This window comes from Mobula hypostoma, chromosome 11 (genome assembly GCF_963921235.1).
Source record: "Mobula hypostoma chromosome 11, sMobHyp1.1, whole genome shotgun sequence".
Lineage (NCBI taxonomy): Eukaryota > Metazoa > Chordata > Chondrichthyes > Myliobatiformes > Myliobatidae > Mobula > Mobula hypostoma.
Genome location: NC_086107.1, coordinates 73,190,862 through 73,211,702, shown reverse-complemented (window position 1 = coordinate 73,211,702; position 20,841 = coordinate 73,190,862). Strand labels below are relative to the sequence as shown.

Genomic DNA, 20,841 nt, shown 5'->3' with positions numbered 1-20,841 from the left:
TTGGTAATGAAAATATTTAAAAATTTGTTCCTTGCCCTGTTCTGATTCAACAATCAAAGAAGGCAATGTACATGTGTTAAAGGTTATAAGGAGTAATTTGAGTTATATAAAGAAAAACATAAGAAAAATGATTTTAAAAAGCAGGAAAAGTGACAAAATAATGCTTAAGCTGATAAAATTTAAGGGAAAGGGAGACTCTCAAGATTCCTGTAAACAATGGATTCAGTACCGACTATGTCTGTGACTGTAGTGTGTTTGAGTGATGTCTCACAGCTGCCTTCTTTGGAGCAAGATAATTAGCATTTGCCCAGATCCACATCAGATGTCTCTGGGCTTTTCACACCTTTTGATTTTGACAAAAGGCAGTGCCTGATGGAAATTGGACAGAACATTCCTTTCTTAATTAAAGCATAAATTTGACGGATGTTCTTATCTTTGTAATTAAGTTGTGACTCCAGAAAACCAGGTAGGACATTCTTTTCTTTAATTAAGGTGGCTGGAGTGTCTAACAAATTGATTGTACTTTTGTATCAATAGTCCATTGTCTTGGCCGGAATAGTTATCAAACTAATTGTTCTCTGTATCACCATTGACTTGACCGGAATGGTTATCAAACCGATTGTTCTTTTGTATCGGTAGCCTTATAACTTCTGACAATTCTGATATCGGGCAGTGAACTTGTAGAACCGCCAGGGAGATGAGAAAGGTTCTTCCCCTGATGTCAGGTCCACGTTCACTCGCCGGCTGAGCTTGAAGAAATAAACGGGTGGAAAGATAAGTAACGATCTTTTTGTGCTGTCGTTATTTGATCTAGCAAAGTTACGTTTACAAAGCCACTCCACACAACATACTGTCAATGCCCGACAGCTAGCTAGCTAGCTGCCTGCCTCTCTCAAAACTAGCTACAACCCAGCCTAAGAGAAGGTTCACCCTACTGCACCAATCTTTTTAGGCCTTCAAAACCTCTTCAAAAAATAACACAAAAATAACATTTACCTCAATACTTTTCCATCCCTTAGTGGTACTAGCTTATACTTTCGGCTTAGTCTCATAACTTAGAAACAGAGACAGCAGGTCTGCAAACGTCCTTCATCAGTACCTAATTTCAAGGCTGTGCATCCATACACATCTCCAGACTATAGAATAGTACTTACACTAAGTTCTCAAAACATGGCTGTAGATTTGTTCCCTTGTACTTTCTCTAAACATTCTCACATCCCAGACTAACACTAGTTTGTTTTACAAGCTTCCATTTTGTATTACACATTTTAGCATATAGCAATTGGTAATAAAATTCAACTACTTCCTTACAGTCTCAGACGTATTTGCATTAAATTCCATCTGTCATTTTCTGCCCATCTTTCCAATTGGTCCAGATTCTACTGCAAGCTTTGATAGCCTTCCTCACTGTCCACTATTCCTCCAGTCTAGGTGTCATCCACAAATTTGCTGATCCAGTTTACCACATTATCATCCAAATATTAATGTAGATGACAAGCATCAATGGATTCAACACCAATCCCTGCAGCACACCACTACTCACAAGCCTCCAGTCAGAGAGGCAACAATCTACTACCATTCTCTAGCTTCTTCCACTAAGTCAATATTGAATCCAATTTTGATTGCCAAGCAACTGAACAGTGTGGCTCAGCCTCCCTTGCGGGACTTTGTCAAAGGCCTTGCTAATGTCCATGCAGACAACACTCACTGTCTATCCTTCATCAACTTTCAGTAACTTCCTTGAAAAATTCTAAAAGTGTATAGACATGTCCTATCACGCACAAAGCCATGTCAACTATCCCTAATCAGGCCCTGTTTATCTAAATACTTGTATATCTTGTCCCTTCGAATATCTTCCAATAATTTACCCACTACTGACATCAGGCTCACTGGCCTATAATTTCCTGGCTTATTCTTAGAGCTTTCCTTGAACAATGGAAGAACATTAGCCATCCTCCAGTCCTCTGGACTCACCCATGGCTAAGGGCATTTTAAATATCTCTGTGAGGGCCCCTGCAGTTTCTGTACTAGCCTCCTAAAGCATCTGAGGGGACACCTTGTTAGACCCTGTGGACTTATCCACTCTAATCTGCCTCATGCCAGCAACCCTTGATTCTACAGACTTCGTGTCTGCTTCTCAAGTAAATACAGATGCAAAAATCCACTTAAGATCTTCCCTTTTCTCTTTCTGCTCCGTGCATAGATGATCACACTGATCATCAAGTGGATATATATTTATAGAAGCCTTTGGAATTCTCCTTCACCTTTTGCCAGAGTAACATCATGCCTTCTTTTAGTACTCCTGATCAGTGCTCTTGTACGAACGTTTGTATTTCTTATGTTCCTTAAATGCTTCATTTGCCCCTTCCTGCCTGTACCTGTTATGCACCTCCTTCTTAACCAAGGCCTCAATATCTGTCATAAACCAAGGTTCTCTAAACCCGTTGGACTTGGCTTTTATTCTAACAGGAACATACAACCTCTATACTCAAAATCTCACTTTTGAAAGCCTTCCACTTACCATGCCTCCCTTTGCCAGAAAACAACCCATCCCAATCCACAATTGCCAGATCCTTCTAACGCCATCAGAATTGGCCTTTTGCCAATTTAGAATCTCAACCCATGGACCAGTCCTATCGTTCTCCATATATATCTGAAGCTAAGGGAATTATGATCACTAGATCCAAAGTGTTCCCTAATAGGAGATCTACTATCTCAATATATTGATAAAGGAAACTTTCCTACAATATTTGACAAATTCTAGCCCATCCAGCCATTTTACAGTATGGGAGTCCCAGTTAACATGTAGAAAGTTAAAATCATCTATCATAGCCTTATTTTTCTTGCAACTGTCTGCTATCTCTCTACAAATTAGCTCCTCTAATTACTACTGGTTATTGGGAGGTCAATAATATAATCCTAATAATGTGGTCAGTTCCATCCACATAGCCTGAATTTGTGAGCCCTCCAGTCTCAGCATTGCTATGATATTTTCCCTAACTAGTAATGCCATTCCTTCCTCTTTAATACCTCCCCTTCTATCATGTCTAAAACTATGGAACCCTAGAATACTATCTGCTAGTCCTGCCTGCATGGAACCATGTCTCACTCTCTGAGGCCTCCATTGGTCAGGGTCGATCATGGATGTTGTGCCTTGCTGTCTAGATATGCAAGCCCCCCCCCCCCCACCCCAAGGATCTGATGAACCCTAAAGGAAAGATACAGTGGCTTGTGGCTATAACATCATAATTCCATGTGCTGATCTACGATCTAAGCTCATATACCTTATCCACAATACTCTTTGCATTGAAATTGATGCAACTCTGAATGAAAGTCCCACCATGCTCAAACTTTTGCTTCCTGGAGGCTTAACATCTGCTTTCCCCACAACGAGGGGAACACCCAGGGTTGTGTGCTCAGCCCACTGCTGTTCACTCTGCTGACCCACGACTGTGCAGCAATACACAGCTTGAATTACATCATCAAGTTCGCGATGACACGACTGTGGTGGGTCTCATCTGTAAGAACGATGAGTCAGCATACAGAGAAGAGGTGCAGTGGCTAATGGACTGGTGCAGAGCCAACAACCTGTATCTGAATGTGAACAAAACAAAAGAGATGGTTGTTGACTTTAGGAGAGCACAGAGCGACCACTCTTCGCTGAACATCGATGGCTCCTCCGTAGAGATTGTTAACAGCACCAAATTTCTTGGTGTTCACCTCGCGGAGAACCTCACCTGGTCCCTCAACACCAGCTCCATAGCCAAGAAAGCCCAACAGCGTCTCTACTTTCTGCGAAGGCTGAAAAAAGTCCATCTTCCACCCCCCATCCTCACCACATTCTACAGAGAGTATCCTGAGCGGCTGCATTACTGCCTGATTCGGAAATTGCACTGTCTCAGATTGCAAGACCCTGCAGCGGATAGAGAGATCAGCTAAGGGGATCATTGGGGTCTCTCTTCCCGCCATTACAGACATTTACACCACACGCTGCATCCGCAAAGCTAACAGCATTATGAAGGACCCCACGCACCCCTCATATAAACTCTTTTCCCTCCTGCCATCTGGCAAAAGGTAGCGAAGCAATCGGGCTCTCACGACCAGACTGTGTAACAGTTTCTTCCCCCAAGCCATTAGACTCCTCAATTCCCAGAGTCTAGTCTGACACCAACTTACACACATACTCAACTGAACACCATTCCACTCCCTTTGCAATATTTGCTCAGTTCTTTCTCAATTCCTGCTAAAACATTGTTTACATTTACATCATTTATTATATTGTAATTTGTCCTTTACTGTGCCTATTGTCTTGTTTATTAATTATTGTACTGTCTTGCATTGTTTTGTGCACTTTATGTAGTCCCGTGTAGGCCTGAAGTCTAGTGTAGTTTTGTGTCGTTTCAGGTAGCACCATGGTCCTGGAGGATCATTGTTTCGTTTTTACTGTGTACTGTACCAGCAATTATGGTTGAAATGACAATAAAAATGACTTGGCTTGATTAGTTGCCATGGCACTTTGGTTCCACTCCCCTGCAACCCGAGCTTAAACCCCTGGAGTAGCACTAGCAAACCTTCCAACAAGGATAAATGTAAGGACACCCAAGGTACAGATGAGCATGTGTGCACTTCCATATATATACTAAGCAATGACATATGCCTGGACCCAAACTTGGAGCAGAGATCCAACTGCTAGAGTAATGGACTTGACAGAGTCTTGTCCGTAATGTGCCTGTGCAAACAATATGAATGACTGGCAGGTCAATACTGTGTGCCAGACCTTGCTTAGCTAACTTATCCAATACGTAAAAGCCTATCCAACTAACTTCAATAAATGTTACGGCCCATATAACTTAACATGCCCAATTAAAAAATAATCCAGCTGAATAGCAAAAAGGTGTATGCTCTCAGCTTGATGCACAACAGCCAGCATCCCCAGTCCAGAATCAACCTTGTGCAAGTTGCAAAGAGATGTTAGGAACCATCGCACAGAAACCCTGCTAACTCCACAGGGCCTGTCGGTGAGAACCATCTTAATCTGTGTGGTATATTCCAGCTACATCATATCAGCTGGATAATGTAGCAGTTGAGAATATCCACAATGGTATGTAATAAGGCAGGACATAGAGTTAGAGTTACTCAGCAAGGAAGTAGGCCATTTTGCCCCAAAATCCATGCTAACTAAGTTATATAGCTAAACTAGTCCCAGTTAGGTTCGTGGGAAATAGGCTTGTGCTTAGCCGATTTCCCTTTAAATCTTTCCTCTCCATGTATCCAAATGTCTTTTAAACATTGTAATTGTACCTGCCCATGGCAGCTTTTTCCACATACCCACTAGCCACTGTGATAAACTTGCCTCTCTTAAATCTTTCCCCTCTCACCTTAAACATGTCCTTCAAAGAAAAAGTGTGACTATCTGCCCAATCTATGATCCTGGTGATTTTGTAACTCTTTATAAGCTCACTCCTCCACCTCCTTCACTCCAGGGAAATTAATCCTGGCCTATTCAGTCTCTCCTTATAACTCAAGCATTCAGTCTCAGCAACATCTTTGTGAATATTCGTTGTACTGCAGTGACCAGAACTGCACACAAGTGTGGTCTCACCAATGTCTTGCATAATCAGAACATCCCAACTCTTGTACTCAGTGACACAAATATGCCACCAACCTTCTTCACCACTCTGTGTAGCCACTTTCAGAGAATATGTACGTTTCTCTGTTCAGCAACACTCCCCAGAGAACTGCCATCTTAACCATAATTTTCTCCAAACACAAAGCCATGCTGACGACCCCTAATCAGTCTCTGACTTTCCAGACACAAATACAAACGTGTACTATCTCCAGGAGTTTTCCCACCACTAATATTGACTCACTAGCCTATAGTTTCCTGGCTTGTCCTTGCAGCCCTCCTTAAGTAAAGGGACATTAACCACCTCCTAATACCTCACATACAGCTCACTCCTCAGCTTTGTTGACACGATTCTCATTCACTTAGTAAAGGATGGTTTGTGTCTAATGAGTCTAACCAAAGTCAGAAATATACATATGTATATTTTGTATAGATTTATGGAAACTATATGATAAAGTGCAAATTAATACTTATGAATTGATGAAAATGCATTGATCTTAGTTATCTGGTAGAAGGTAGAGGAAGGATAATGAAATGAAGTCTTTTAAAAATCTCTGCTGGGACCTCAGTTATTCAGTATGTGGAATACAGCATCAGATAAATCAAGAGGCAGTCTTATGAGAGGGGAATAATGTAATAGAACTCAAGTACACAAAAGTAGAGTCGACAAGAAGAAAAGCAGTTGATGCAGTGTAATGGCATTTCTAAAAGTCATTTGACACAAAATGTTTACGGCATCAGGGTTATTACACCAGCACAGATAAAGACAGGTTAAGTTTTAAAAATACAGAATACAAGGATAAACTGTTCACTTTCACATGGATAAATCATGACATACAGTGCAACAGGGATTAATGCTGGGACCACCACTATTTACAAACTAGCAATGAGTAAGGTAGGGGGAGCTGGTGTATTAAATCAAAGTTTGCTGCTGATATGAAGACAGCAGGGAAAGCAAACTGTAAAGAAAGTACGAGTAGACCGCAAAAGCATTAAACAGTTAACTCAATGAGCAAGACTGTGAAAGATGCAGCTAAACGTGCATAAAGGTGACATTATCCACACTGGGAAGAGAATAGTAAAACAAGATTATTTAAGTTGAAAACCACTGTTTAGAGAAATGTTGATACAAAGAAACAACATGCTGGTACAGTAATTAAGGCAGCGCATAAAATGTTCCCTTTTACTGCAAGGAAAATGAAGTATTACAGCATGAAGCACGAGGAATCCTGCAGATGCTGGAAATTCAAGCAACACACATCAAAGTTGCTGGTGAACGCAGCAGGCCAGGCAGCATCTCTAGGAAGAGGTATAGTCGACGTTTCGGGCCAAGACCCTTCGTCAGGACTAACTGAAAGAAAAGCTAGTAAGAGATTTGAAAGTGGGAGGGGGAGGGGGAGATCCAAAATGATAGGAGAAGACAGGAGGAGGACTGATGGAGCCAAGAGCTGGAGAGGTGATTAGCAAAAGGGATATGAGAGGATAATGGGACAGGAGGCCTAGGGAGAAGGAAAAGGGGGGAGGGGGGGAAAAAACCCAGAGGATGGGCAAGGGGCATAGTCAGAGGGACAGAGGGAGAAAAAGGAGAGAGACAGAAAGAATGTGTGCATAAAAATAAGTAACAGATGGGGTATGAGGGGGAGGTGGGACATTAGTAGAAGTTAGAGAAGTCAATGTTCATGCCATCAGGTTGGAGGCTACCCAGATGGAATATAGGGTGTTGTTCCTCCAACCTGAGTATGGCTTCATCTTCACAGTAGAGGAGGCCGTGGATAGACATGTCAGAATGGGAATGGGATGTGGAATTAAAACGTGTGGCCACTGGGAGATCCTGCTTTCTCTGGCAGACAGAGCATAGGTGTTCAGCAAAACGAACTCCCAGTCTGCGTCAGGTCTCACCAATATATAGAAGGCCACATCGGGAGCACCGGACGCAGTATAACACCCCAGCCGACTCACAGGTGAAGTGTCGCCTCACCTGGAAGGACTGTCTGGGGCCTTGGATGGTGGTAAGGGAGGAAGTGTAAGGGCATGTGTAGCACTTGTTCCGCTTATAAGGATAAGTGCCAGGAGGGAGATCAGTGGGGAGGGATGGGGGGGACGAATGGACAAGGGAGTCGCATAGGGAGCGATCCCTGCGGAAAGTGGGGGGGGGGGAGGGAAAGATGTGCTTAGTGGTGGGATCCCGTTGGAGGTGGCGGAAGTTACGGAGAATAATATGTTGGACCCAGAGGCTGGTGGGTGGTAGGTGAGGACCAAGGGAACCCTATTCCTAGTGGGATGACGGGAGGATGGAGTGAGAGCAGATGTGAGAGGAGATGTGTTTGAGAGCAGAGTTGATGGTGGAGGAAGGGATCTCAGCACTAAGCACATCTTCCCCCCAGCCACTCCCCTGCTTTCCGCAGGGATCACTCCCTACACAACTCCCTTGTTCATTCGTTCTCCCTCATCCCTCCCCACTGATCTCCCTCCTGGCACTTATCCTTGTAAGTGGAACAAGTGCTACACATGTTACACACGTTTTCGGGGGATGAAAACACCATTTTAGTGTGGACAGAGGGTCAAAACGAAGAGAAAAAGCTTCGTTTTCAAAATTATCCGGCGCAGTATGGACGTAGCCTCAGGATCAGCCATGATCTTATTGATAGCAAGACATGCTTGAAGAACCATACACTCTAATTTTCCTAACACTTCATTGGAATTGGGAATGTGTTTTAACATTAACCCTGGCTACCAGTTGGAGTGGAGAAGCAAATGTGGGTCTCTGATCTGCCAAGTATTGTAACATTTATCAAAGTAAAAAGGATTAAATCTCTTAATTGCAGATTTGCTGCTTTCCCAACCTACCTATACCACAGGCTGTTCAGTCTGATATTAAAGAACTGGCAACTTTACAGGTCTCACTATACAACACATTCCAATTGTGGTGGATGAGAACTCTTGTCTTGTCCATACCGCACCAACCGCCGCCACTGGGCTATTAACGTGCAGGAGCAATGTGTGGTTAAGTGCCTTGCTCAAGGACACAACACGCTGCCTCAGCTGAGGCTTGAACTCGCAACCTTCAGATCACTAGTCCAACGCCTTAACCACTTGGCCACACGCTAACACAGATCTCTGGACTCTCCAATCAGTGTAATACCAGTGCCATGTGTTTATTTTTCAAGAACGCTTCATATCCAGCAGTATTTTCTAAAGCTCAGCCAGTTCTGCAACCCTTTCTCTCCTGCTGTAAAGCTCAGCTCTTTGATATTTCAGATCAGTCTAATTCTCTTTGGTGATTCTGGCTATGGTGTACCACGCCATTTACCCAAAATGTCAGGTGAACCATCAGTCTCTGGACACCTGTCAGTCATCTACCTGGCTATATATTCTGTTAACTAACTCAACCAATTGCCTTCTGACCTCTCCAAATTCAGCCCACACAGCTAAGGAGAACCCTGGAGGAGACATGACACAGAGGCATTTTCTGGCCATTTATAGTCAAAATGTGTCATAGATGCTTTCCCTGGGCAGTTTGTTCTCCAGCCTCAAGTCTTTCCCTTCATCTGCAATGGCAAAAGCAGGAAGCAGAATGTTGATACCTTCCTCCACAAAGCAAGAATTAGGTAATTATTTTTAAACTTTCCAACTCCGACTTTGTTTTAAACTGCTGAAGAAATCGCTGAGCTAACGCCACTCTAATTGCAGCCCTTGGCCAGACTGCCCTGTGTCAGCTTTCCAAAGCTATAATTTTCCAGCACGTGAAACTGATGAAGAAGCATTCTTTACACTGGACTGGCCTGGGCTTGGAGAGAAAGATTCCTGAGAGAGCTGGTAGCAAGAAAGGTGAATTGGGAATTGCAAGATCATACCCACAAGTACACATATCAGGGACAAGCATTAGCTGGGGCCATTTGCTCACTCCCCACTCATCTACCCCAGAAACCAGTCCACACAATGACTCTACATAGTGGCTGCCGCTGCTTCCAGCCCATCGAGTACTGGCAGTTCAATATGTAACCTGACAGTCAACATAGCAGAAGCAGCTCAACTCACCTCTCTGCTCAACTGGCGCCAGCAGTCAATCCAAGAACTGTACACAGCAGCATAAGGGGGGAGACCACCAACCAGACTGCGGAAAAATACATATGTGCAGAAACATTACTGTAAGTCACCAATACAGTATCTACAGGAGAGTGTGCTGTTAGATGTTTGGAGAAATAAAACACACCCTCCAATATATTGATCAACAGCTTCGCACAGGAGCTGCCAAAATGCTGAATGATGTTCTGATAGGCATCACTCCTCACTTCACAATAATGCAGGAAATGTCTCCCAAGGCTGAAAGGCCACATCAAAGGGACACTCTTTATACTGCAGCAACTTTCAACCCCAGGATCTAATGGACTGCCTCATTTCCAGTGGAATGCGGTACAACATTCGCTGCCCAAAGCTTCAATAACCCAGTGTATCAGTCTCAATCATTGAAAAGGAGGCAGTTATTGACTGTGCCATCAAAAAATAGCTTAACCCCACGTTCCAGAACTGAGCTGACTGTCCTGTAGATCACAACTTCACCGTTTAAATGTAATGGGTTTCTGCCTCTCCTGCCCTTTCAGGCAGTGAGGAGCAGCTCTGAGTGAAACAGTTCTTTCATTATCTCCTAATTCTACATTCATTTGACCCCTTTACTAAAGGAAATAGGTTACTTCTATTTGTTCTATGTGAACCACTTCTAATATTGTTGCACCTCAGCCAAGTTCCCCTCCCTACCCCGACCAAATCCCCAGCCTCCTATTCTAAAATGCACAACTCCAGTCTATTCAATCTTTCCTCTCTTCTACATTCTTCCTGACCTGGCAACATCCACATAAACATCCTCTGCACACTCTCTAATATGGTCACATCCTTCCCATAATGTGGGGGAATAACCTCCATACTGTATATTTTATGGCTCAAATGTAGGAACATTCGCCTGCTGCCTTGAATGATCTGTGGACATACACACCAAGATTCTTTTGCTTCCTCACTCAACCCTCCACCTTTGCTTTGTTGTACCTTCCCAATTTTCTGAATTGAATTTTCTTGGTCACTTCCCTGTTCAACTGACCCATCTTCCTGCACTCTGAAGCTTTTTCTTCTCCAGCCAATCACACAATCAATTATCGTAGCACCTGCTAAAGCCTGATTTATACTTCTACGTTAACTAGGCGCCGTAACCCATGCAAGTGGCCTACGCACGTTGTGAGCATTTATACTTGTGCGTTGGTGTGTCTGTACGCACGTCACGCATGCGCACTCACCTGCCCGCGTAAGGCTTCATGGTCATGGTAGTCTCGGGGTAAACAAGACGTGAGCGTCTTTTTTCGTGCGAAATGTGTCCTCCATAATTTCAGAGATCTGTAAAGCTTTATGGAAAGCATTGCAGCCAGAGTTCCTTCCCTGCCCTTCAGTCACCCAATGGGAAGCTACTGCAGTGTAGGATGACATGCGATGCTACCAAGCAGACCAATCACAGCTGTTGCTTTCTGCGTTGCCGCGACACGCGGTTACATTTTGGGAGAGGTGCGCGTCGCAGCAAAGTAGGCTCTCCCGTAGGGTTCCGCGTCGGCTTTGCGGCGACGCAGACCTTACGATGATGAGTTGACGCAGAAGTATAAATCAGGCTTAACTTCCTTCCCTCATCTTTAAACCAAATTAGTATACCTTACTTATCAGAAGGTAAGGAATCAAAAATGACTTCTGTGGAACACTACCAGTAACAGCCTTCCACTCACAAAATCACCTCTCAACCATGATCCTTTGCTTCCCATCACAGTCTTTGGATCCCACAGGCTTTTACTGCTTTGACCAATCAGCCACATGGGAACTGTCAAAAACTTTGCTAAAATCTGTAGACTAAATCTTTATCTCCTTTATCCACTTTATCTCCTCAAAAAAAAATTCATTCAAATCAATGACTCACAAACTTCCTTTTATAACCCCATGCTAAATGAAGGTTTACATTGTCCCTTAGAATGGAATTTGAAAATATTCACTTAAGTTGAATTAGTTATAATTACTGGGTCTGGCTCTCTTCCTCCTCATTTTAAACAATGGTACAAAATTGCTGTTGTTTATTCTGAAACTGGGGAGGTTTGAGTCGCTGCAATTTCCTCATTTGCTTCATTTAACAGCTGGACTAACTAGACATGAGAACTCATCCATGGTCAATGATGCTGAACCCCTTAATTAGGCCTCATTGACAATACTTATCACATACAATATTTCACACAGCCTCCTGAACAACTGCAGTCATACACTCTTCCCCTTTGCAAAGAGGCCTGCACAGTATTTAAGAACCTTCCCTACATTGCCCACCTCCACACACTGATTACCTTTCAGTGTCTTCATCAGCCCTGCTCTTTCCTGTGTGAACCTCAAGCTCCATGCACTCATAAGACACCCTTCTTTTCATTTAATGGCATTGTTTTACATTGCCTCTCTTTACTTTCCTTATCCTCCTTTTAATCTCTCTCTCAGGTTTTCTGAACTCTTCCAAAGCTTTATGCTGTATTCTTTCTCTCTCTCTCTCTCATACATACACAATTGTTTCCATGTTTTTGCCTTTTTTTACATTCCTATTTTAACTTTGCCCTTGTCCATTAACTGTGCTAAGCTTACCTAATTTATGACCACTAACTAACCTGTAATGAGCCTGTCCTGGGTTATGTTGGGTACAAGGAACAGAGAAAATGAAACCCAATTTCCCACATCGTAAGACCATAAAGCATAGGAACAGAATTAGGCCATTCGTCCCATTGAGTCTGCTCAGCCATTTCCCTCTCAACACCCTTCTCCTGCCTTCTTCTCATAGCCTTTCATTGCCTGAATCAAGAACCTATCAACCTCCACCGTAAATGCACCCAGTGGCCTGGCCTCCACAGCTGCCCGTGGCAATAAATTCCACAGATTCACCACCCTCTGGCTAAAGAAATTCCTCTTCATTTCTGTTCTATTTTGAGGCTGTGCCTTCTGGTCCTAGACTCTCCCACCAAAAAGAAACATCCTCTTTACTCCACTCCAGGCCTTACAATACTCAGTAGGTTTCAATTAGATCCCCACTTATTCTTCTAAATTTCAGCAAGTACAAACCCAGAGCATTTAATCACTGCTCATATGATAATCCTCTCATTCCTGGAATCATTCTCGTGAAACTCCTCTGAACCCTTTCCAATGTCAGTACATCTTTTCTTAAATAAGGGGCCTAAAACTGCTCACCATACTCCAAATGAGGTCTGACCAGTGTCTTACACAGCCTCAGCATTACATCCTTGCTTTTATTTTCTTATCCTCTTGAAATTAATGCTAAAAATTGCATTTGCCTTCATCACCACCAATTCAACCTGCAAAATAACCTTTAGGTAATCCTGCACAAGGACTCCCAAATCCCTGTGCACCTCAGAATTTTGAATTCTCTTTTTAGAAAATAGTCTGTGCTTTCATTCCTTCTACCAAAGTGCATGACCATACACTTCCCAACACTGTATTTCATCTGACACCCTTTTGCCCATTCTCCTAGTTTGTCTAAGTCCTTCTATAGCCTCTCTGCTTCCTCAACACTACCTGCCTCTTCACCTATCTTCTTATTGTCCACAAAGCCATCAATTTCATCATCCAAATCATTGACATACAATGTAAAACAAAATGGTCTCAACACAAATCCCTGTGAAACACCACTAGTCACTGGCAGTCAATCCAAAAAGGATCTCTTTATTCCCCACTGATTGTCTCCTGCTAATCATCTATCCATGCTAGTATCTTTCTTGTAATACCCTGAGCTCTTATCTTGCTTAGCAGCCTCACGTGTGACACCTTAAGACCTTCTGAAAATCCAAGTACACAACCTCCATCGATTCTCCTTTGTCTATCCTGCTTGTTATTTCTTCAAATAATTCCAACAAATTTGTCAGGCAAGATTTTCCCTTAAGGAAACCATGCTGAATCAAGAGTCTAATGGTTCTTGAAAGATCATTACTAATGCCTTCACAATCTCTTCAGCTACCTCTTTTAGAACGCTGGGGTGTAGTCCATCAGGTCCAGGTGACTTACCCACCTTCAAACCTTTCACTTTCCCAAGCACCTTCTCCATAGTAATAGTTCACTTCTGCCCCTTGACACTCTCAAACTTCTGGCATACTACTTCTTCCAAAGTGAAGTATGATGCAAAATAAATATAAAGTTTTTCTGCCATTTCCTTGTTTCCCCATTATTATCTTCCTAGCGTCATTTTGTAGTGGTCTAATATCTACTCTAGTCTCTCTTTTACTCTTTACATATCTGAAAAAAACTTTTGGTATCATTTTTGATATTATTGGCTAGCTAATCATACTTCATCTCCCCCCATGTTTTTTTTAGTTGCTTTCTGTTGGTTTTTAAAAATTTCCCAATCCTCTAACTTCCCACTAATTTTTACCCTCATTTTGGCTTTGAGTTCACCTGACAGCCACGGTTGTGTTATCCTGCCTTTAGGATGTATCTACCTTGCGCTTTCCAAATTGCTTTCAGAAACTCCGGCTACCGCTGCTCTGCCCTTATCCCTGCTGGTGTCTCTTCTAATCAGCTACTCTCCCAGGTCTCTGTGACTCCACTGTAATACTGATACATCTGACTTTAGCTTCTTCCTCTCAAATTGCAGTGTGAATTCTATCACATTTTGATCACTGTCTCCTAGGGGGTTCCATTACCAAAACCTCCCTAACCATATCCAGTTCACTACACAACACCCAATCCAGAACTGCTGATCACCTAGTGGGCTCAGCCACAAGCTGCTCCAAAAAGCCATCCTGGAGGGCTTCCGCAAATTCTCTGGCTTGGGATCCAGCATCAATTTGATTTTCCTGATCTACTGGGCATATTTAAATCCCCAATGACTAACATAATATTACCTCCACCATCAGGAGGAAAAAGCTCAAACTGAAATTGACATGGAATTGCGAGCTTACAAATTGTAGGCCTGTATTGCCCTTCCTGAGTACTCCTCACCTGGATCTAAGAAATGAAAGGCTCAACTCACCCACAGTTATTGACTGCCATCAGGTTGGAGACAAGAACAAAAGGATAAGTCAGCATACTGGCCAGGAACTGTAAGGAAAGCAACAATGAAGAGATTGTCATAAACAAGGCTCCAATAAAGCAACTTGAACCACTTTGAAATATGAAGGAATATGCAGATGAAGGAAGCCGAGACAACAAAGCACATTGCTAGATGCTAGATGCTCTATGAATTACATTGGAGGTAATAGGTTAAGAATTGTTTCTCTGTGGTCCATTAGGATTTAGCAACCCCAAGCATCAAGGTTATTCGCTGTCAGATTCTATCAGCCTTAGTACTGCTTGCAAGTTGCCCTCTGAGCCACTTCCTCACATAGTGAAGGAATAGCATGGGCTAATTAGTTAACACCAAGGCGTTATAAGTTGAATAGGGAGAATTTGCTTGCTTGATCATTTCAGGGGTTCAAATAAAGCAAAGAGCCAATCCTTTCTCAAAGTAAAAGAAACACTTAGTGGGAGCCTTTGCACCTCTGACAGTCAATCTGCAATAGTTTTCCTTTGCCCCAGCTAAATGAGGGCAGGGCCTGCTGAGGCAGACGGCTCTATACACTACATGACCTTCAAGAGCGTGAGCATGCAGGGGCAACTTGAGGATGTGGATAGCTAACCCAAAGCACGCGGGAGATGTACACAGATGGCAGGACAACTGGTGCTGAACAACACTCACCCCGGTCACAGCTTGCGAGTAACTCCTCAGCTCCCCAATATGTGAGCCCTGAAATATGGCAGAGAAGACAATCACAAGCAACATACACAGTGGGGTACAGCTTAGAACACAGCCCAAGACACACTACTCCACCCCAGTCTGAATTCAGCTCAAGGCTGCCCACTCAGTTTTCCACTAAAGGCTCGTCCCACCAAGTCAGTTGACAGTACCAGTACCACTCGTTTCCCCCATTTGTTCCAAGAAAGCCAGCTGCTGCAGTTTCTGATTTTATTTCAATTTCCAGGAGTTTCTTTTCTGTGGGGTCTATAATAATTCAAATTACTTTGTTTCCCAGAAAAACAGTTAAAATGACAGAGAAGTCTGTTTCAAAGAAAGCTGCAGGGTATAATTTTGGCCAGCTGCAATTACTGGGCTGAGATAGGACCTGTAACTGACCACAGCTGCAGGGAGTGGAACATCTCACAGAGCGGCTGGCAGGCATAGGACACACAGCAACTCCGAGAAATCAGAAAATGGTGTGTTGTACTGCCCTACCCTCACCACAGACCTACCCTGACACCCTCAGGATCCACAGTGGGCCTCAAAGCAATTTCTTTGGATCTTCCCTTACCAGCTTTATCGTCACGCCTTTGCTCCGAAACCCGTTCTGCACTATGTCCTGCAAATCCACAGAAGCTCACTGGTCTGAAAGGCAGACTTTATACAGTAGCAGGAACTCTACTGCAGTGTGGTGGGGGGATATCACAGGAAACACTGAAGACAGCTGGTTAGAAGGCACAGAGCCTGGGTAAAAGCTGATCACCTGGCAGTATGGCACCAGCCTCTCTGCCCTTTGGCTCCCTTGCCACTATCCGGGAGCTTATCCCCGACCTTGTCCTTCACTTTTCCCCACCCTTTATGCCGTCCCTTCAGTGCGCTGAGTGACAGCTGGTGTCTTGCCTGCCCAGATGTTGACCCAAGGATCTCTGTTACAGTGACCCACCTGGCTGGGGGGCTCCAGGATGTAGGTGTTGATGACATACGCCAGCAAATTGCAAAGCCACAAAGAAATCATGTCACCCAGGAGTCGAGGAATCAGGCCACTGTAGGGATACACACAGGGCAGGTGTTAAAAGAGGTTCCTCTATCATCCTACCATTGTTCCCTAGTAGACAATAGAGGGTCTCCCCATCCATCACCTTACCATCCCTCACCTAGTTTGGCACTGGAGAATGTACCCATCGTCCTTCATCCAAGCTGATACTAGATAATCTACCCATGACCCTATACCAATCCCCAGGTGAGTAATACAGGATGCAAAGAAAAACAAACTGCTGGAAGAATTCAGTGAGTCAGGCAGCATCTGTGGGGCAGAGGGATGGTCAGCTGAGAGTGTAAAGGGGAGATAGCTGATATAATGAGGTGAGGGGAGGGGTGAGGCAGGGCTAGAAGGTGATAGGCAGAACGGGCTGATGAACAGATGGAGCCCAGTGCGGAAGGGAAGGGGAACAGTCGAGATAGTGGAGATGACAAGGTCTGCAGATTCTGGAATCCAATCGATAAGGAAGGTGAAAAGTGGAAGCAGATAAGGGAGGGATGATGACACCTGGTGGTGGTGGTGGGAGAGACTGAAGCTGGGCAATGGGAATTGCAAAGTATGGGTTTGAAAAATGGCTGGTATGAGAAGCTGGGTGATCAGGTGGTGAAGTAAAATCATTGGGGCGGGCGGGTTTGAGTCACTTGAAAATTGGAACTTCAATGTTCATACCACTGAGTTGTAGACTACCATGTAGAATATGAGGAGAATGAACACAGAGATAGTTTCCCTGGTGCTCACCTTTCACCCTACCAGACTCCATATCAACACATCATCCTGCATCATTTCTGCCATATGCAACAAGATCTCACCACTTGTCACATCTTCTCCTCCCCAACTGACTCCATCTGCTAGGTCTACCTGCAACCATTATCTCCCTGCTTCTATCTCCTAACTTCACCCGTTGTTCTTCACCATTCCTTGGTTCATCATTCACCTCAGGCTCCTGCCTCAACCCTCCCCTTCTATACTGGCTACCTGTCCTGATGCAGGGTCTATACCCAAAACATCAACAATTCCTTCTCCAGCCAAACACAGACATCCCTCCAGTAGATTGTTTGTTGCTCCATCTCTGTTCTGAGTGAGGGAGAGGTGGGGTTAAAACACAAGTACGAGCAATGGAGATGTGACAGTGGCTCTATTAATTACAATAGAAGGGGAGCCATGTTTCCTGATAGCAGATATTTCAGATATCCTGGAAAGGAAGGCCTCATCTTGAGGACAGATGCAGCAGACACGTATAAACTGAGAGAATATGATGGCATATGTATGAGGGACCAAGTAGGAAGAGGTGTGGTCTAGATAGCTGTAGGGAGTCAATGGATTTATGATAAATGTTAGAAGATAGTTTGTCTTGGGAGACAGAAACAAAGAGATCCAGAAAAGTGAGAGAGATGTAAAAAAATGGTCCAAGTGAATTTGAGAATGGAGTGGAAGATAGTAGTGAAAATGATCAATTTATGAATTCCACACAAGAACAAGAAACAGCACCCGATGTACGGCGAAAGAGTTGGTGAGTCGTACCAGACCAGGTTTGGAACATGGACTGCTGTACGTAACCAACAAAAACACAAGCCCAGCTGGGGTCCATGCCCAAGGCTGCAGCTTTGATTTGTAGAAAGTGAGAGAAATCAAGAGAGATGTTCAGTGTAAGAACAAGTTCTGTCAGGCAGATAAGAGTGTCGGTGTAGTGGTACTGGCTGGATTTTCATTCCACAAAGAAGCAGAAGGCCCCAAACTATTTCCTGATGAGGGATGAGGTCATGGGGGCCAGGGAAACAGATGTTGTCAAAATAGTAGTAGGCATGCAAGGTGTCCCAGATGTAAGTGGGAAGGGATTGGACAAGGAGACATTAAAGTGTAGAGGTATGTGGAGTTAAGTTCAGTGGGTCAAGAACAGACAGAAATAATGTGCATAGCAGGGCTGGTCCTCAACTGGAGCCTTGACCCAAAACATTGATTGCCCATGGAAACTGCCTGTTCCTCCGAGTTCCTGTAACTCAGTAGATATCTCCTGTCGCTAAACTTGTCTATAGATATGCTGTCTACTCACCTCAAAGCTGCACAAGCAATCATTGTGGTTTAAGGCTACAGAGTAATTCATTCGCAGTTAAAATTATACTTACGCAAAGAAGCCTAATAATCCTTCTTCTCGGTAGATTGTTACTACCGAACCGAATACCCCACTGGAGAGTTAAAGACAAAAAAACTATCAATCCTCAAAAAAAAAAATCCAGTGTCTGCATTTTGACATCAATTTAGCATTACTTAATCCATCAAAATAGTGGTTGTGTGTAATTCAAGCATTAATGTGCTGTAACTGGATAGAACTTCAGTTAAAAAAAAACATTGCCCAGCCAAGTCAGAGATGAGGCAAAGTAGTTTCTCTCCAAAAGTCACAAATTATAACTCTTCCCGAGAGACCACTAGAAGCAGAATTCTGAATATTTTTAAAACAAGTAGATTCTTGATAGGCAAGGTGGGGAGGTTAAGTAGGGATATAAAACTGAGTTTACAAGCTTTCAATAACAGGAACAGTTCAGAGATGAGTGTCCTACTCCTGCTGCAAACTCATATGTTTGTTTGTTCGTATCCATTCTTTAACTCTGTATCAGGACACAGTTCCAATGCGGGTTGGTAGATTACTTGGCCACTGTAAATTGTCCTTATAGTGTGGGTGAGTGGTGGAATCTGGGGGGGACGGGGGGGAGAATGCGTGAATGTGGGGAGAATGAATAAAGAATTAATGTAAATAGCTGAGAAAGACTTGGTGGTTGAAGGGCTATTGTGACATACCTATTCACAGGATGAGGATATCATTAGTAATTTATTATAGTCATACGCACATAATCAGGCACTTTTTGCCACCATGCCCTGTCTCACCTAATCCCACTTTCCAGCACTTGGCCTGTAGCATTCTATGCCATAGCATTTAAGTGGCCTTCTAAACTTCTTAAAGGCAGGAATATCTGATCTATCACCCCTCAGGGAGTGAAATATGGAATAGATTCACCCTGAGAGAAAAAAATTCTTCTTTAAATCTCTCTCCTGTTGCTTTCAACTTATGCCTGGAGTCACCTCTACTCCAGAGGAGACCCAGCCTAATTTGACTCTCCTCATGGATGGACCACTCCATCCTGGTGAACGTCCTCTGCATCCTCTCCAATGTAATCATGTGAGCGAACAGAAATGCAAATCTGTTTTCTCTATCCCTCCATCTTCTGAACTGAGGAGGCAGGTAAGAAACAATGACAGTCGTGGGTTTGGATAAGTTATGGGTGAGTAAGGATGGTAAATTTCCTTCTGTGAAGGATGTAATGGTTCAAACTGGATTTTTAAAAACAATCCAGTAATTTCATGGCTAACTTTACTGACACCAAATACTTTTTTTAAAATTCTAGACTTTTTTCCCCTCCATTAACTGTTCAATTTAAAATTCTCTGCTGCCACAGTTAAGATTTGAATTATGTCTCTAAGTCAGCTGTCAAGAACTCTAGCTATCTGTGTAACTTAATACCATAACATGAACCAACAAATCATCCATTCACTGTGCTTGTGCACAAGCTCAGTCATTATATGCTCTGCTATAGCTGTATGCACACTCAGGTATCATCACACCAGATGATCCACCATTTCATGCATCGGATCACTGAATGCACACAGCACACCATGGTTGGACAGACACGCGAGTATCAGTACAACTGTGCACATGTTTCGGCTTTAATACACTCCGGTGATGTGCATGCTTGAGCATCAAGAGAACATGGTCATGCAATTGATAATCTCAGTACGCTCTGGCTGTGTATCAGTTTTGTACAATAGCACAGGTCCCCGGACCAAAGCATACACTAAAACATCAAACACCCTGGCTGTGTGCACCATCCTCAGTTTAAATGCTGTGCCTATGCAAAAGCTTCTGAATTCAAATACACTGCCTATGCTTGCCCTCCTGAATCCACTTACTGGTGTAGGCTTGCTAGTCCACACAGCCTCCTCCTATGTCATAAGATATTTTGAGAATTCACACAATTTGTCTGTATGCATTGCCCTGAATTCATATGCTGTTCATGTACACACTCCTGTATTAATATGCGAGTTATTATCATACTCGACGCCGGCCCCCTAGGCCTGAGTCGACGTAGTAGTCATTATCATACTGCAGAATTCAGATATAAACATGAGAGGATGGTAGGTAAGGGGCTCACTCAATTCTACTCCACCATTCAATTAGTTCAGGGCTAGTCTGACTGTGACCTCAAGTCTACATTCCCTTGGCAATATTTACTCCTTTGTTTATTAAGACTCTACCCAAGAAGATTAAGAATCTACTCTGCTTCTTTGAGGAACAGTTCCAGAGAGCTGTGATCCTCAGAGAAAATTTTCACTTGATTGCGGTCT

At 43.4% G+C, this 20,841-nt stretch overlaps 1 protein-coding gene and 1 non-coding gene across 3 annotated transcripts in view; both read right to left on the bottom strand.

The window, feature by feature from the left end:
* The window catches only part of mtch2 (mitochondrial carrier homolog 2), a 41,953-nt gene that overhangs the window by 2,645 nt on the left and 18,467 nt on the right, over positions 1 to 20,841 (bottom strand). For both annotated transcript variants that reach the window (XM_063062253.1, XM_063062254.1), the window contains exons 8-12: positions 18,570 to 18,629; positions 16,351 to 16,450; positions 15,369 to 15,416; positions 14,664 to 14,731; positions 9,665 to 9,740 (exon numbers count right to left, since the gene is read on the bottom strand). In XM_063062253.1, coding sequence (XP_062918323.1) covers positions 9,665 to 9,740; positions 14,664 to 14,731; positions 15,369 to 15,416; positions 16,351 to 16,450; positions 18,570 to 18,629 — 352 coding nt within the window. The remainder of the gene's footprint in view (positions 1 to 9,664; positions 9,741 to 14,663; positions 14,732 to 15,368; positions 15,417 to 16,350; positions 16,451 to 18,569; positions 18,630 to 20,841) is intronic.
* Positions 4,968 to 5,097, bottom strand: LOC134354439 (small Cajal body-specific RNA 14). Its single transcript, XR_010019801.1, has one exon. It is a non-coding gene; the product is annotated as a small Cajal body-specific RNA 14 (non-coding RNA).